The 17,154-nt window shown below is 55.4% G+C and overlaps 1 protein-coding gene across 3 annotated transcripts in view; it reads left to right on the top strand.

Annotated features, from left to right (window-relative positions):
- Positions 1-17,154, top strand: part of MICAL1 (microtubule associated monooxygenase, calponin and LIM domain containing 1) — a 46,294-nt gene that overhangs the window by 22,954 nt on the left and 6,186 nt on the right. For all 3 annotated transcript variants that reach the window (XM_039536844.1, XM_039536843.1, XM_039536845.1), the window contains exons 8-21: positions 16-273; positions 1,999-2,114; positions 5,828-5,954; positions 6,517-6,586; positions 7,466-7,613; positions 8,137-8,324; positions 9,062-9,171; positions 9,482-9,532; positions 10,153-10,272; positions 11,160-11,334; positions 14,177-14,259; positions 14,436-15,153; positions 15,759-15,838; positions 16,268-16,369. In XM_039536844.1, the coding sequence (XP_039392778.1) occupies positions 16-273; positions 1,999-2,114; positions 5,828-5,954; positions 6,517-6,586; positions 7,466-7,613; positions 8,137-8,324; positions 9,062-9,171; positions 9,482-9,532; positions 10,153-10,272; positions 11,160-11,334; positions 14,177-14,259; positions 14,436-15,153; positions 15,759-15,838; positions 16,268-16,369 (2,346 nt within the window). The remainder of the gene's footprint in view (positions 1-15; positions 274-1,998; positions 2,115-5,827; positions 5,955-6,516; positions 6,587-7,465; positions 7,614-8,136; positions 8,325-9,061; positions 9,172-9,481; positions 9,533-10,152; positions 10,273-11,159; positions 11,335-14,176; positions 14,260-14,435; positions 15,154-15,758; positions 15,839-16,267; positions 16,370-17,154) is intronic.

The following is a 17,154-nucleotide window of genomic DNA, read 5'->3' as shown; positions in this document are numbered from 1 at the left end:
ACCCTACTCCCGCAGGACAAAGCGGACATAGAGAGCCTGCTGTCTGCTGAGAATGTCAATCAAGAGGCCCTCCTCAGCTATGCCAAGGAAGCTGCCAACTTCTCCACCAACTACCAGCTGCCTGACTTGGAGTTTGCTCTGAACCACCGGAACCGCCCGGATGTCGACATGTTTGACTTCACCTGCATGAACCGCTCGGAGAACGCAGCCCTGGTGCGCGAGTGCCATGGGGCCCGGCTGCTCATCGGGCTGGTGGGAGACTGTCTGGTGGAGGTCAGTGCCCCACTAATGAGAGACGAACAAGTGTGGGGGCAGGGGGGATGGGCTCTGGCCGGGATCCCTTTGCAGCCTTAGCTTGCAAGGCTGGAGGGATCTCCTTCCGTGCGAGTGTCCCCTTGGCAGAACTGCCAGCCCAGGGGCAGACTTTATGCAAACCCTAATTCTCCCCGTCAGGCAGCAGATTGACCAGCCGCACTCCTCACTCCCGTTCAGGGCAATGCCCGTGTTTCCTAGCTGTGGTGATTCTTCCTCTAACCCGAGACAGCATCTTTAAACACATGCTGTAGCAATTGGGGCAGTGTTGGTGTCATGCCAGGAGCCCAAGAGCAGCTCCTGATATAGGCCACGTCTACACCACCAGCTAGCGGTGGGATTCCCCTGCATGTGTCCAAGTACTGGTGCTAGCTTTCGTCGAGCTAGCGCCAGGATAAAGAATAGCGCAGCCGCGGTAGCAGGGGAGGTGCGGCTTAGCCGGGCCCAGTATGTAGCCACCGGTTTCACGCAGGTTTATGCTTGGCCTGTGCTCTGCTGCTGCTACCCGCACTATCGTGACTGTGCTGCGATTAATACTGACGCTAGCTCGATGAAAGCTAGCATGAGTGCGTGCACACGGACAGGGGACCCCCACCCCTTGCTCGTAGTGAAGATGGAGCCTTATATAGCATGGAGCCAGCTAGTAGTTTGAGCAAGGGCTGAGCGTCAGGACTTTTGGTCCCATTCCTGACACCGACTCATTATGGAACATTCATCCCTGTGTGCCTCGGTTTCCCTCTCTGTTGAACTGGGATAACGACCACCCTGTGAGGCTGAGCAGGTTCATTAACGTGTGTGGGGCTGAGAGATCCCTAGCAAAAAGCACTATCCATGTGCAAAAGATGACTGGACAGTGGGCACCGAAGTGATGAGACTATCGGTCCCAGTGCCGGGCAGGGTTCTGTGTTGCCCAGCCACTCAGATCAAGTGCACCCTGGAGCCTGGGTTCCCTGCAAGCTGCATCTGAGACACATGGCAGAGCCCGCCCAGGGTTTGGAAATTGTCCAGGCCTCATTTAACTAGGCAGCTTCACACAGAGCTGTGTGTCTCCAGTAAGCTTTCCTTCTCTGAGCCGTGCCCCGCCCAGAGCCCCAGGCTCCTCTGAGTCTCTGGGCTGAATGCTGTCTCTGGCTTGTGTGGGCTGAGGGTCATCCTTCCAGCCAACCAGGGAGAGAGCTGACTCTCCTCTAATCTCTCCCCTTTGTTTATTCTATAGCCCAGGGTCCCATCCTCTATCTGAGCCCCATGGCTCTGTCCCCAGCACACCCTCCACTAGCAGCCTTTTGTCTCGGAGAGCTCAGCTTCCCAGCTGACACCCAGGCTCTGGTTTTTCAGAGGTCAGGAGTGGGAGTAAGGAGGGGAGAGGCTTGAAGCAGGAGCTCCCCAGATGAGTGCTCCCCTCTGCTGACATGCAGCTCTGACTTCTTCCACTGGCAGCTACCCAGGAAGGCAGCAGCTGTGTGAGTGCTGAGCACTGTGTGAGAACCAGCCCGGGTGGCTCCCAGTCACAGCACCCACCTTCCAGACCTCATGAGCAGGTTGCTTTTTGTGTGTGCAATTGCACTTGAAGCCAGAGGCTGTTGTGTGCCAGGGACCTCAGCCAAGACTCTGAAAATCCTCCCCTAGGGTTACTGAACACATGTGCAGCTCCCACCCCCTCTGCTCTCTCTGTCTCTTGTTTTATAGCCATTCTGGCCGCTGGGCACCGGCGTGGCGCGGGGTTTTTTGGCTGCCTTTGATGCTGCCTGGATGGTGAAAAGATGTGCGGCAGGAACCTCCCCGCTGGACCTTCTGGCTGAGAGGTGAGGACTCTCCTCCTACAAAGGTGGATGTGGGGGGGGGGGGGGGGGGGGGGGGTCCCGGTTGTGTGTGTTTGCTTGGTGAAGTACAAGAGCTATCAACCCTCATGCATCAGGGCACAAGCCAACCTCTAACGATAGCGGGTCAGGAGGAAACTTCCCCTGGGGGCAGGTAATCCCATAACTTCAGGGTGCTTGCACCTTCCTCTGAAGCAGCAGGTGCTGGTCACTGTTGGAGCCAGGATACCAGTCTAGATGGACCCCTAATCTGATCCAGTCTGGCAATCCCCCGTTCCTAAATGTAAGGACAATCCCTCCTCTGGAGAACTTGGTGCCTTTGTACAGCAGGTAGGATACAGCACATCAGGTGCTCAGAGCACGAGGCGTCCTTAGATCCATGTGCATCACCTGTTTCCAGGCCCTTGCAAGGGAGAGGCCTAGGTAGCATGGCTGCTGCGAGGGACTCTGCTCAGAACCAAGTTGTGCATGGCTTATTTGGATTGGCAGTGGTGCCAAGTTGCTGGCTGACTCTGCCTCCCCAGCTGACTTTGCTGCCATGGCTCACCGCAGCAGGGCGTCCCCTCTCCGAGGGCACGGCTCAGAGCTGCTTTGGCAACCTTGTGGGCACGCAGGGGACTGGCTGGCTCAGGGCAGTGCGGAGCCTTTCACTTCCAGTTCACCCCCTGGAATCCAGCCCAGGGCAGTAACGGTGGCTGTCTGGTGCCCTGTCTGAATTGAGTTTGGGTCTCAGTCTAGTTCCTAGTGGACAGGTGTCTATGTTGCACAACCAGCCATCACACGCACAACTGGGAGTCTCAGCAGAGAGGGCAAGGAATGACTGAGCTCCCTTCTGGCTCCTCGAGGGGTCCCTGCACGGTAGGGTTCGGGTGTGGGGGAAGTCTGCACTGTCAAGCTGGCACCTTTGCTTAGCACTAAATTCAGCCCTTCTCAAGACTATTGACTGCCAGGAAACACCTGATTGCAGGCTGTGCTGTAATCTAGGTGTCTGCCTAGATCACTCGCACTCTGAGTGGGTCAGACCAATGGTCCATCTAGCCAGTATCCTGTCTTATCACAGTGGCGAGTTCCAGCTGCATCAGAGGGAATGAACAGAACAGGGCAATTTTTAGTGATCCATCCCCTGTTATCCACTCCCAGCTTCTGAGAGCTGCAGGTTTAGGGACACGCTGGCCATCTTGGCTAACAGCCATTGATGGACCGATCCTCCATGAATTTATCTAATTCTGTTTTGAACCCAGTTATACTTTTGGTCTTCACACCATCCCCTGGCAACAAGTCCCACAGGTTGACTGTGCGTTGGGTGAAGAAATACTTCATTATATTTGTTTTAAACCCACTGCCTATTCATTTCATCGGGAGACCATAAGTCTTCTGTTATGTGAAAGGATAAACAACACTTTCCTCTTCACTTTCTCCACACCATTCATGATTTTATAGACCTCTATCACATCCCGCCCTGCAGTGTCTCTTTTCTAAGATGAACAGTCCCAGTCTTTTTAATCTCTCCTCGTATGGAAGCTGTTCCAGTCCCTTAATCATTTTTGTTGCCCTTCTCTGTACCTTTTCCAATTCTAATATATCTTGTTTGAGATGGAGTGACCAGAACTGCAGGCAGTATTCCAGGTGTGGGTGTACCGTTGCTTTGTATAGTGGCATTATAATATTTTCTGTTTTATTATCTATCCCTTTCGTTATGGCTCCTAACATTCTGTTCCCTTTTTTCACTCCCGCTGCCTGTTGAGTAGATGTTTTCAGAGAACTATCCACAATGACTCCAAGATCTTTTTTGAGGGATAGCAGCTAATTTAGACCCCATCATTTTATGTGTATAGTTGGGATTATGTTTTCCACTGTGCATTACATGGTATTTATCAACATTGAATTTCACCTGCCATTTTGTTGCCCAGTCACCCAGTTTAGTGAAATCCCTTTGTAACTCTTCACAGTCAGCTTTGGACTTAACTAGCTTGAGTAATTTTATATTGTCTGCAAATTTTGCCACCTCACTGTTTACCCCCTTTTCCAGAGCATTTATGAATATGTTGAACAGCGCTGGTCCCAGTACAGATCCTTGTGGGACATCGCTATTTACTTTGCTCCATTTGAAAACTGACCATTTATTCCTACCTTTTGTTTTCTGTCTTTTAACCAGTTACTGGTCCATGATAGGACCTTTCCTCTAACCCCATGACCGCTTAATTTGTTTAAGAGCCTTTGATGAGGGACCTTGTCAAAGGCTTTCTGAAAGTCCAGGTACACTATATCCACTGGGTCACCCTGTCCACATGTTTGTTGACCCCCTCAAAGAATTCTAATAGATTGGTGAGGCATGATTTCCCTTTACATAAGCTGTCTTCACTCTTCCCCAAACATCATTTTGAGATGTATTATCAGGAGTATTGTAAGCAAGACACAAGAAGTAATTCTTCTGCTCTACTCCACACTGATTAGGCCTCAGCTGGAGTATTGTGTCCAGTTCTAGGTGCCACATTTCAGGAAAGATGTGGACAAATTGGAGAAAGTCCAGAGAAGAGCAACAAAAATGATTAAAGGTCTAGAAAACATGACCTATGAGGGAAGATTGAAAAAATTAGGTTTGTTTAGTGTGAAGAAGAGAAGACTGAGAGGGGACATAATAGTCTTCAAGTACATAAAGTTTGTTACAAGGAGGAGGGAGGTAAATTGTTCTCGTAACCCTCTGAGGATAGGACAAGAAGCAATGGGTTTAAATTGCAGCAAGGACGATTTAGGTTGGACATTAGGAAAAACTTCCTAACTGTCAGGGTAGTTAAGCACTGGAATAAATTGTCTAGGGAGGTTGTGGAATCTCCGTCATTGGAGATTTTTAAGAGCAGCTTAGACAAACACCTGTCAGGGATGGTGTAGATAATACTCAGTCCTGCCATGAGTGCAGGGGACTGGACTCGATCCCTCTTGAGGTCTGTTCCAGTCTTACGATTCTATGATTCTGTATAGTGTTCATCTGTGTGTTTGATAATTGTGTTCTTTACTGTAGTTTCAGCCAATTTGCCTGGAACTGAAGTTATGCTTACTGGCTGTAGTTCCCGGGATTGCCCCTGGAGCATTTTGAAAAAATTGGGGTTACGTTAGCTATCCTGCAGTCATCTGGTGCAGAGGCTGATTTAAGCGAGAGGTTACATACCACAGGCAGTAGTTCTGCCATCAGATTTGAATTGCTTCAGAAGTCTTGGGTGAATCCCAACTGGTCCTGCTGATTTATTACTGATTAATGTATCAGTTTATTCCAAAACCTGCTTATTCTGCAACAGTTCTTCAGATTTGTCTCCTAAAAGGAATGGCTCAGGTGTGGGAATCTCCCCCGCATCCTCTGCAGTGAAGGCTGGTGCAAAGAATTCATTTCACTTGTGTATAACGGCCTTGTCTTCCTCGAGTGCTCCTTTAGCACCTGGACCCTCCAGTGGCCCCACTGACAGTTTGGCAGCTTCCTGCTTCTGATGTACTTAAAAAAATGTGCCGTTGGTTTTTGTGTCTTTAGCTACTTGCTATTCAAACCCTCTCCTGGCCTGCCTAATTACGCCTTTACACTTGACTTGCCAAAGTTTATGCTCCTTTCTATTTTCCTCTTCTGAACCCTCGGTTCTTTATCTTCCTCACTTTTGAGATCAGCAGCGCAGGAACAGCCGTGTGTAACCCGGCTCATTTCCTCTGCGCAGGGAGAGCATCTACCAGCAGCTGTCTCAAACATCCCCTGACAACACCAATAAAAACATCAGCCAGTACAGCATTGACCCTACCACTCGCTACCGCAACATCAACCTCCAAGCCATAAAGCCCAACCAGGTAACTCGTCCAGGCCACGCGGAGATCCTGCCCTGCCGGGGCACCTTGCGGTGGGTGTCACAAGCATCAGCCCCTGTTCCTAAAGCCATTTCTTTCTCCCTGCCTGGTTTGTTACCTCCACCAAGGGATAATTGCATCCACTTGGCGCTGCCTTTGCATTCCTGGGAGCCGAGCACCGAGCGAGGTCTCTGCCCTGTTCTCGCAGGAGTGATGGGATAGTCCAAATTGTAACCGCCCACCCCATACTGATCCCACCTGGCTGCTGCCCTTTGCCCCAGGGGTGGGTGTACATCTGCACAGCTTGAGAGCCAGTGGGTAATACAGGAATGAACTGCAAATCCACGATGCAGCTGACTGTGCACAGGCCCAGTAAGCAAGCGAATGCAGCCAGCTCTGGGGAAGAGCCAGGGGTGAGCTGCACAGGTCGCTAGCCAGCTTGGTCTCAGAAGGAGAGAGGGCATGGCTGGGTGCTCTGTCAGAGGGCCGCATGCTCCTTGTGTTCCTTCTCCTGGGGTTTTGGTTCTCAGGGTGAGTAGAGCTTTCGGGGTCTCTCTCTCTGCAGGTCCGTGACCTGTATGTATTGGGGACGATCGAGATCGACCATAAGAAGAGAGGCAGTCGCAACAGCAGAGGCAAGTCTGGGGGCCCACCCTGGGTGTCCAGCTGCACGGATCCCCCCGCAGACCTGCCTTCCACCCTGTGCATGTGCCACCCTCCTCACCCTGTAGAAGCAGCGGCTGGTGGAAGCTTCCCCCCTCACCCAGCATCGTTGCTGGGTGCCTGCCTGACTTTGCTCCCATCAGAGCCCCTTTCTCTCTGGCTTTCCACCCCTCTCGCTGACCTTCCCAGTGCCCTTTCTCCATGTGCCCGCTTACACCCAAGCAGTGTGCATTTGGCCGAGCAGCAGTGGGGCTCGGTGCCCTTGGGGTGGGATGTTGTGCACCCTCTGGCGCCTCTTTTAGATCCACTCCCATCTTCTCCTCCCCAGGGCTCTCCCTCCTTCCTCCTGCCCCACATCCGCTTACCCCAGCAGCGTCCCAGGAGCCTTCGGGGGCCAGAGTGTCCGAGTGCTGCAGGGGGGTGGGGAGCCGGGCCTGGGGCATGAGCAGTTCTTCCCTCAGTTTCTGGGAGGTGGCCTTGGGAGCCACTTGTTCCCCGATGGCTGGCAGGTCGCCATGGGAACCTGTCCTAGGCTGGGCTGGCAGGCTGCCTCTGGGGGTGCTGTCGTCTTAGTAACAGCTAATAGGAGACACGGTCTCCCTGTCTTCTCTGTGAGCCGCATGCCCTTGCTCCCATGGTCTGCAGCCCAAGGAAGCGACCCACCTGCTGGACAGAAATGTGGCTGCCCAGAGGCCCAGGCCGGGCCTGCCCCCTGTACCCCAAGGCCCTCGATGGAGGTGATTGTAGGTTTCCCAGTTCTGATCCCCTGGCTGCTCCCTTTTACAGCCGTGCCCCTGCAGTCCCAAACTGGTCCCTGCATCCAGCCCTGTGCCTTATGCTCTCTCCTCCAGACGTCAGCAGGACCTATGAGGAGCTCCTGAGCTGGTGCCAGACCCACACGGCGGGTTACCGCGGCGTCACGGTGACGGACTTCACGCACTCCTGGAAAAGTGGCCTGGCCCTGTGCGCCCTCATCCACCACTTCCGGCCCAACCTCCTGTAAGGCTCCACCCCGTCCCAATGGCTTGGGGATGGGAGGACAACCCCGGCTGGGCTGCCACAAAAGACTTGGCCCCCGGCTGGGAACGTGTGTGTGTCCCGGCGGTGCAGGCAGAGTGGCTGCTGCTGGGAATTCCTAGGTGCCAGTTTGTGGGGGGGTGATCTGTGTTTCATGGCGACTGGATGGTGCCTCCTACTACCCCACCCTGCACCCTCAAGGCTCTAGTTTCCTCCAACCTGACCTTTGCTCCCCCACCCTTGCTGAATGTTGCAGTATTTGATCCAATGGATGATCCCCCGTGTGCTGCCCAGTGCCGAGGGGTGCTTCTTCCACAGAGGCTGCTTCCTGCGTTGTCAGCCTGGGGGGCATGGGGCAGGCATGCAGCTGCCTGACTCTCATGTGCTTAGTTTGTTCCTTCACCGGACGAGGAGGGGGAAATCTAAGCTGGGTTAGCCAGGTGCCCTTGCTCCTGAGCAGAGTCTTTCCTGTCCCCTCAGCCTGATGCCCTGTTTCTGTCCCTAGAGATTTCAACTCCCTGGACCAGCACAGTCCCATCAAGAACAACCAGATGGCCTTGTACATAGCAGAGCAGGAGCTAGGCATCCTGCCAGTCCTCTCCAGCACCGAAATGGCAGCCGGGGCCGAGCCCAACCAGCTTGGACTCATCACCTACCTGAGCCAGTTCTATGAAGCCTTCAAACCTTCTGCAGGTGAGGACCCTCCGGGGCAGGGCTGGATCTTGGGGGGTATCAGCTCCCAGCCCTGCATCTGCTCTCCCCCAGCCATGGTTTGGATAGTCAGGGTGGAAAGGACTGGGGGACGCCGGGTCAGACTCTGAAGTTGGCTGCTGAGCGGTTCCCTTTGCAGGGGACTCTGGTTTAAAATGGACAGTGGGGCTCATGGAGTTAGTTTTCCCCATCTCGATTTGAGTTTCCCCCCTACCTCGGGGGCTTATGTGACCTGTGGGGCAGGCTGTGCACCCTGCCCCACGCAGATAAGGAGGAGCTATTGGGGGCTGGGTGGAGGGGTCCTTCTGCCTCGCTCTGGGAACCTAGTCCAGGCCCTGTGAGGTGCAAGTCTCTCTTGTGGCTGGAGCGGGCTGCAAGCCAGCCAGGCACATCCCGGCACCCTGCAGAATTAGCTCCCCGGGCAGGCGTGCCTGCCATCCTCGGGAGTGAGAGCCGGATTTGAACCCTGGCCTCCCATGTGCTGACAGGGAGCCAAGCTGTCAAACACAGAACACCCAGCTCCCACGTCTGGACGCTGCAATTCATAGCCCTAGGGAGGCCTGAAGGTTGCCCCCCTCCTCCGCTGGCTGGAGGGATTGCGGCTGAGATGGCACATGCTCCCTTTCCACAGCATCCTGCCGAGGAACGCGGCCGGCCTGTGCGCTAGCTGCCAGGCTGGGCCTGGATCCCGTCACGAGCCTGTTTTCTCTCCCTTGCAGAACCAGAGGAGAGAGCGAGGAAGCTGCTGGCTCCTCCCGGCACCCGGGGAGCTGTCCTGTTCCTCAGCAAGCTCCAGAAGACTCTGAGTCTGACTCGCAAGCGCAACCAGGTAAATGCTCTGAGTGTTTCCCACTGTGCAACGGGCTCTGGGAGCCAGGGCTGTGCCCTGTCTACAGCCCAGGTGCTCACAAGGACCCGGATGATGTGTCCGGCACCCTGAGCCAACCCACTCCTTGGTAACATGAATGCCTGCAGCTGGCTCTGGTGAGCTGGCGCCGTTCCCTCCCTGAGCTGCCCCGGGTGCACTGGGGGACCCTACTGGTGTGGGGGAAGTGGAGGAACATACGCGGCTCTACCATAGGCCTGGACCGTCCTGCTGCCGCAGCGTTTCACTCAGGGAGCCCCGTCTGTGATTTCAGGACAGTGCCCAGAAGGATGCTGAGACCAAGAGGACGAGGAGAGAAACAGGGGTGAGTTTCCCTGTTCTCTTAAGTATATGTGGCCGGGGCCAGTTTAGGAGCTAGGACACAGGGGCCCAGGTCCTGCAGACATCCCCCGGCCTTGTCACACTGTGAGGGCAGCAGGCTGCGTCCCAGGGAAGGGAACGCTTTGTGTTGCTCAGCAGCGACCTCTCTGGTTGCCTTGAGCGGTGGGAACCAGCGCTGGAGGGAGTTTTATTATGGAGAGAGTGGAGAGGGTGATGGGGGGTGCCATGGGAGCCTTGCCCCGTGTCCAAGCACCGGCCCGTGATCTGACATCTAGACACTGAAATCTGCGTCTGTTAATCTCCTCGCCATCTCTGGAGCCATTGCCCCAGATTCCAGAAGGGCACGTGGGCGTCTGTTGCAGTGTGTGGGTGAGAATGAGGCTCTGAGGCCCGTGGCTGTGTAAGGAACACGTGTGCAATGTCTGGACAGATCAGATCATGGCTGACAGATCATACACACGCATGTGCAGGCCACAAGCCCCTTCTGGCCCAAGGCCATGCGTGTAAGGGAGCAGGCTCCTGTAACAGTCACTGCAGAAGCTGCTGGCCTGCTCGCTGGCCATAGTCATGTGTTTCGATTTCCCCCGTTGGGTTGCTGTATAGCTGGAATCAGGGGTGGAAGACGACTTGTTCATTGCTGACCTTGGCTCAGGGACTAACCGCCAGGAGCAGCCTCAATCCACGGAGATCAACCCTTCCAATTCCACACTGGGCAGGCGGCAGGTTAGTCTCTGCTTCCCGGGAACCGTCTCTGTCACACCAGCCATGGTGGCTGGGCGGCCGGCCAGACGTCTCCTGCGTTTGCTGTGACAGGGGTGGGGGCCTTGCGAGGGAAATCCTAGCTCAGTTTAAAGAGCTCCCAGGGTGGGTATTGAGGCAAGGAACCATCTCCCTGTGCCACCGGTTTGAATCCAGGCCAGACTGGTGGTGGCTGGAGTATTTAGAGGAGCGGCACCTAGTGGCTTTAGCATTGCTGTGTGTGAGGGGACATCTACGCTGAAGATGTGAATTCCAGCTCGAGGAGACGTACCCGCTCCAGCTGTGGTCGAGCTTGCATGCTATAAATAGAATACAGGTGCATAACCAGCAGGAGGGGCTGGCCGCTGAGGCTGTGCCGAGAGACTCGGAGGGGAACGTACCTGGGGAGGGGGAGCCTGTTGGCCCAGTGGGGCTATGCTCTAGTATTAGCACTAGCCCGAGTACGTCTCCTCGAGCTGGAATTTACACCTCCCTCTCCAGTGCCGATGGATCCTTAGTGCCAGGCCCTGGGGGGACTGTACTAGGTAGGGTTGGGGGGATGGGGCTGTGCAAAGCAATGCTTGTAGGGACCCCTCTAAGCTCCTCCCCACCAGTGACTAGTCATTTCCATCCCCCGGCCTGTGTTCCTAGGCCGAGTTCTGCTATCCCTACTCGGGAGCTATCACAACCCCCCTCGGGGCTCTGGCAGGCCGGGGCTGGAGCCCGAGTCCAAGCTCACGAACAGGGAGCCCAGCACAGTTAGGGCCTTGTGGGCGGCTGGCACTCGGGTGGGCTGATCAGGGTTACTCGTGAGTAGTGCAGGGCAGCTGCGTAGATGGCCTGGCCCCAAGGCTGTCTGGCTTCCTCCGCAGAGCTCACTCACCTCCCCCGCGGAGAGCAGCGACGCCTGTTACTTCTGCGGCAAGCGGGTGTACATCCTGGAGCGGGTCAGCGCCGAGGGGCACTTCTTCCACCGAGGCTGCTTCCAGTGTCATCAGTGTGGAACCACGCTGCGGCTGGGAGACTTCGCCTTCGACGAGGATGACGGTGGGTCCCAGGAATGGGGCTGGGTACAGAGACAAGCCCTGAGAAACTACAGGCCAGGGGCAGTCTGGGCTTCGTGATCCAGCCAGGCAGCTCCCAGAGCTGCCTCGTATCAGGCCCTGCCAGTCTTGAGTCAGCTGAGTCCACCGATCCCAACGGAAAGGCTCCTCATCTGAGCTCCATGCGGCTGAGTATGTGAGAGCCACAAACCAAGGGCCTGTCTGCTCTGTGCAAGGGTCTGTGCCAGTGTCTTGACTGGGATTTCCCACCCTCTCCCCATTGTGTGCCCTGTGCCAGCCGGCTGCTGGGATGTATGTAGGGTTATTTTTGAGATGGGCAGGGTCATAGAAACAGTAGATTGTTATTTAATGCCTTGTTTGCCTGGATTTTTCTCTTCAGCTCTTTTAACACCCTCCCAGTCAAATGGAGAGGTCTAGGGTGTGTGTGTGTGTGTGTGTGTGTGTGTGTGTGTGTGAGACACACACACACACGCCAGGAGCCAGCCCCTACACTCCACACTGTTGTGATGCAGCAATGAAGGATGCTCACAACCCCCACAGGTGGAGCTGTATTCACGGGAGGCAGAGGGGGGAGGTGTTTTTAAATAACGCGATACCTCTTCCCTCTAATTTGTTGCTACTTTAAAATTCCAGGGAATAGGTCTAGTACTCACCGAGTTTTATTAACTCACTGAAATATTCGTCATGGCAGAGCACCAGCAGTTCCATGTAGGATATTCTGTATGGCACTTGCCCTAATCCAAAATGCCCTAATGCATCAGAGCAAAAATACACATGACTGGCAGTGACCAACTGTGGGGAGGAAGGTCTGAGTTAAAGACCCGGGCAGCGACCAGGAAGAAATGCAGGATTTCAGTTTCCCGGTTCCATTAAGTTTACAACCTGCTTTAAAGGAACAATGTCAACTTAAAATCATGTGATTAACCAACGTTAATCTTCGCCCACGTTACTGAGAACTTCCAGCTTTTAAAAAGGAAGAGAGAACTGTAAAATCCAGTCTAGCCAGGGCCGGTGCAACCACTTAGGCAAACTAGGCAGCCGGCTAGGGCGCCTAGTGATTGAGGGCACCTAAAAGCTCGCTCAGGTGAGGAGGTGGAGTGGAGGCGAGCTGGGGCAGGGGGAGTGTGTGTGTGTGGGGGGGGGGCGCCCGCAGTAATGGGGGGGGCACACAGGGGAATCGCTCCCCGCCCCAGCTCACCTCCACTCTGCCTCCTCCGCTGAGCACACAGCCCCCGCTCTAAGTCTCCTCCAATCAGCGCCGCAAGCCTGGGAGGGAAAGAGAATTAGAGTGATGCCCGCATGCTCAGCGGAGGACGTGGAGCTGAGGTGAACTGGGGGGGGCTTCCCAGGCGGAGTTAGCTGCTGCGGGGGGGGGTGTCTCCCTAGGCGGGGTTAGCTGCTGCGGGGTCTCCTAGGTGGGGTTAGCTGCTGCGGGGGTCTCCCAGGTGGGGTTAGCTGCTGCGGGAGGGGCTCCATGGGCGGGGTTAGCTTCTGCGGGGAGGAGTCTCCCAGGTGGGGTTAGCTGCCATGGAGGGGGTAGCTGCTGCGGGGTCCCTGGGCAGGGGTGACGGGCTTCCTGGGTGGAGGGCTGAGTTAGCTGCCTTGGAGGGCTCCCAGGCGGGGTTAGCTGCAGAGGGGGTAGCTGCTGCCGGGAGGACTCCTGGGTGGGGGCTGGGTTAGCTGCTGTGGAGGGGGCTCCCGGGCTGGGAGAGCTGCAGAGGGGAGGGTAGCTGCTGCGGGGAGGACTCCTGGGCGGGGCGGGGCAATGGGCTCCTGGGTGGGAGCCTGGGTTAGCTGCCGTGGGGAGAGGGGGCTCCTCTGGTGGGGGCAGGTGGACGTGGTTAGCTGCTGCGGGGGGGGGGGTGTTAGCTGGGTGTGGGTGTGGCGCAAGGTGGAAGTTTCGCCTAGGGCACGAAACTCCCTTGCACCGGCCCTGAGTCTACCTTGCACTATTCCTGCTGTTTGCTTTCCTCTTGGCATTTCTTCCAGCAATGGCAATGGGGGACGTTTGCTTAAAAACAACTGTTTTCAGTAGACAATAGTTTAAAAACCAGCCACATAGGAACGTTTCCGCTGGCTGTAGGGTTTATAAAAGCTGCTTTTGTGTGTTTAATGTAGTTACTCTTGGGATAATCAGAATTGCTGAAAGGACACATTGTTTTCTTCCCTAAGGAGTGAGACAGTAACAAAGATAGAGGAATACAGCAGAGCTGATGCAGTGTAGGAGGGGAGCTGCAGTGAGCAGACGAATCCTGATTAGAAAAGCCGTGTGACTGATGCATAATATTTATATATTTAATCCATTTCAACCCATTTTTGCTACCTTCGGTTGGGTTCCTCTGTTAATCTAATACAGGCAGGAGGTTGCTCCATTTCCCTTAATTCTTTTATTCTGATCCGCTCCAGGAAGCGGTTATTACTGCAACCTAGATCTGGACCCTACCCTACCCTTACGCCTCAGCTTTGATCATTTCTTATTTGCATGGCCGTAGTGCCCAGGAGCAGTCATGGCCCGTTGTGCTAGGGGCTGTACAAACACAGAGCAGAGACAGATTGTAAGCTCCTTGGGGCAGGGGCTCAGTATAAGACAAGGACATCAGACGGGGGAGTACAAGGGAACAATGAGACGCTGTTGGCCATTGTGGACGGCGATGGTCTCTGCCCACTAAGTCGGCCCGTTGAAATCAGTGGTGCTGCTACCTGTGGTAAAGGCGAGGGAGGGTAGCGGAGGAATCTGATCCATAGTGATGAGAACGTGGGTCCGAGTATGAGTCGGCAGCATCCCCACAAGTCCTCCTATGATGCTGTCTGGTTTCCCTCCCCAGGACACTTCTACTGCATGCTGCACTATTCCAGCCCCCGCAGCATGGAGATGCCGGACAGCTTGCCCCATGCTGCCCCACAGGAGGTAAGTGGGGATGTGTCCAGCACTGGCCGGCTGGGCCCGTCCCTGCAGATTTAGCCCTGTCCAGTAGCAAAGCAGTAAATGGACTCTGGGCTGATCTGGTAACCAGCTAGCAAATGCAGTTCCCCGGGGCTGCTTCCCAGCTGTAGTTCTAACCCTCTGCGTTTGGCCCCTGCTAGGATCCCTCCCAGGGCACCCGATTCTGCTCTCCCTCCGACGCTGGCAGCCTGGGCTTGGCCACTGGGGCGGCGAAGCTGAGAGTGGATTCTGATGGGCAGGGCCCGCCTGGGAGCCCGTCCTCCTTCCCGAAACAGCTGGCAGCCGCTCAACCGTCAGAGCCGTGGGAGGGAGCTGGAGGAGCTGGGGAAGGCGCCGTTCCAGCCAGCGAGGACAGAGGCTCTGGCACGGCAGACATGCAGCAACCTGCAGCTCAGCCCTGCACTGTGCTGGAGGAGAACATGGGAAGGCCCATCTCCTCCTGTGTGGCAGGCAGGGCCCAGCCTCAGGAGCCTGGCGCTGGCCTAGGAGATCGGGCCAACGGCTGGTCTCAGCAGGAGGAACAGAGTCTCCGGGAACACGGCCACTCAGGTGCAGCGCTGCGGCAACCCAGCCCAGAGCCTCGGCCTCCAGAAAAGGGGCCCGCAGCCCCCGACTTCAGGCAGGCCGAGGAGGAGGCGGAAGACATCGGGAAGAGGAAGAAAATTCAGCTGTCGCCCTTGGAAAAGCTCAAGCTGTCCACTCTCAGCCTGGACTCTGAGACAGAGAGCCAGGGGGGTCCTGGGGAGCACCAGGCAGGCTGGAAGCCGTTCCGAAGCGCCGCCTCGGCGAAGGGCCAGGGTGCTCCGGAGAGAGGGCGGGTCTCCTGGGTTGAGCCTAGATTCAGCGAGGAGGCTGAAGGTAATTGCAGTCTCTGAGTCTCTGGTGCAGCTGAGTGCTCAGTTACCTAGCCAGGCTGTGAACTCCCCTCCCTCCTTTCCCCCAGCACCATGTATCTAGATGCTTTCTCCCTCTCCCCCAGAGCACCCATGGGTGCCTCCGTGACTTACAGGGCAGAAAGCTGCCATGGTGGTGGCTGATCTCCCTGTGCCTGCAACAATACTGCCCAAAGCTGTAACTGAGGCCCAGGAATTTTGGTGGCCCCAGAGTGGACTGTGAAGGCTCCTACCACTGTCCGAGCTGCTGTGTGAGACAAGGGGTGTGGGTCACAACCCAGTTTGTAGTAGACAGGCGCCCAGCTCACAAAACCCACCACCATGCTTGGTTCCAACTGTCTCCCCAGCCGGCAGACCTGGGCCCTGAATGAGCCATGGAGAAGCCTGGCCAAATGAGACCAAACGTGGTGTTCCCATTGCCAGCCAGTTTCCCCCCTCTGAGCCCTGGGGCTCTGGGTATCTCGCAGCTGGGTCCACCAGCGATTTACAGCTGTGAAGGTGGGTTGTACCCCTGATTGCCAGGGGACCTGCCCGGGGCTAGTGCTAAATCAGCTGCTCTTCTCTGCACAGACATAGAGGAGACTGACAGTGATGACGAAGAGGAGGAGAAAGAGGAGGAGAGCCAAGACCTTGGGTACTTAACAGAGAACGTGAGTGTGATGAGTCTGAAGTCCACAGGGGTGTTGATGCAACAGACTAATACTAATGTAGCTACGTGGGTGTGACTGTGGGGCTAAGAGGACTTGCCATGGGGCCCTGTCTACACCACAAGGTTTAGCTTGCAGTAAGTGGGTCCCAGACTCTCTCTCTCCCTCCCGCCTTGATCACTTTTCCTTCTGCCCTAAACTTCACCTGGTCTAACTAGATTGTAGGCTCCCTGGGGCAGAACCCTGCCTCGTGCTCGTAAGTAAAGGGCTGGCCAGTGGGTGGTGCTTCAAGACAATAAAGAAGAATCGAGGCTCATTCAATCAGCCCCAGGCCAAGGCCAGCCCTAGTCACTCAGGGCCTTGTGACTGCTCTGTTGAGCCCCATGGGAGGCATGCCCCCTTCTGACCCTGCCTCTTGTGCTGTGCTTCCAGCGTTTCCTAAGTTTGGGCGAAAAGGAAAAATATCCCACCTGGAAGAGAACACTGACCCGCCGCGCCAAAGAGGAAGAGATGAAGAGGTTCTGCAAAGCTCAGGTAATGCCCACGCCCTGGTGCTGGGGGGGGGGCCTCTACCCACTGCCTGGATTCAGCGAGGAGGCTGAAGGTAATTGCAGTCTCTGAGTCTCTGGTGCAGCTGAGTGCTCAGTTACCTAGCCAGGCAGAGCAGAGACAGATTGTAAGCTCTTTGGGGCAGGGGCTCAGTATAAGACAAGGACATCAGACTAGTAAGGAATGGCAGGGGTGGGAGAATCTCCAAGAGTCACTGCACACATTGGGTTAGGAGAGCTCTCAATAGGCCAGTTCAGCACTTCCTCAATACCAACCCATCATACTGTCAGGGATTTTCTCAGTCTGGTCTTCTGTTCCTGTCTACACCAGTGGCTAGAGCTAGGAACGTAGACATGGCAGCATGAGAACAGACCAATGGTCCATTGATCTAGTCCCGGTGAGTAACGCTGGATGTTTCAGGGGGAGATGAACCCCTCACCATCCCCACTGATAGTGCATGCTATTGTGCATCATCTGTTTACCACGTTGTGTTAACTCCTGAAGTGTCTCGCTAACATTCCTCCCCCCACCATTATTCACTCACTCTCTTGGGCATTGATTTGGAGAATGGACTGGAGAGGACGCTTATAAAATTTGCAGATGACACCACGCTGGGAGGGGTTGCAAGCACTTTAGAGGCCGGGATTATAATTTAAAATGACCTTGACAAATTGGAGAAATGGTCTGAAATCAACAAGACGAAATTCAAAAAAGACAAGGGCAAAGTAAAAGCAGCAAAGAGTCCTGTGGCACCTTATAGACTAACAGAA

The sequence above is a fragment of the Mauremys reevesii genome, linkage group 4 (assembly GCF_016161935.1).
Source record: "Mauremys reevesii isolate NIE-2019 linkage group 4, ASM1616193v1, whole genome shotgun sequence".
NCBI lineage: Eukaryota > Metazoa > Chordata > Testudines > Geoemydidae > Mauremys > Mauremys reevesii.
Note: the sequence above shows the minus strand (reverse complement) of the source record. Positions and strands in the feature narration are given on the sequence as shown.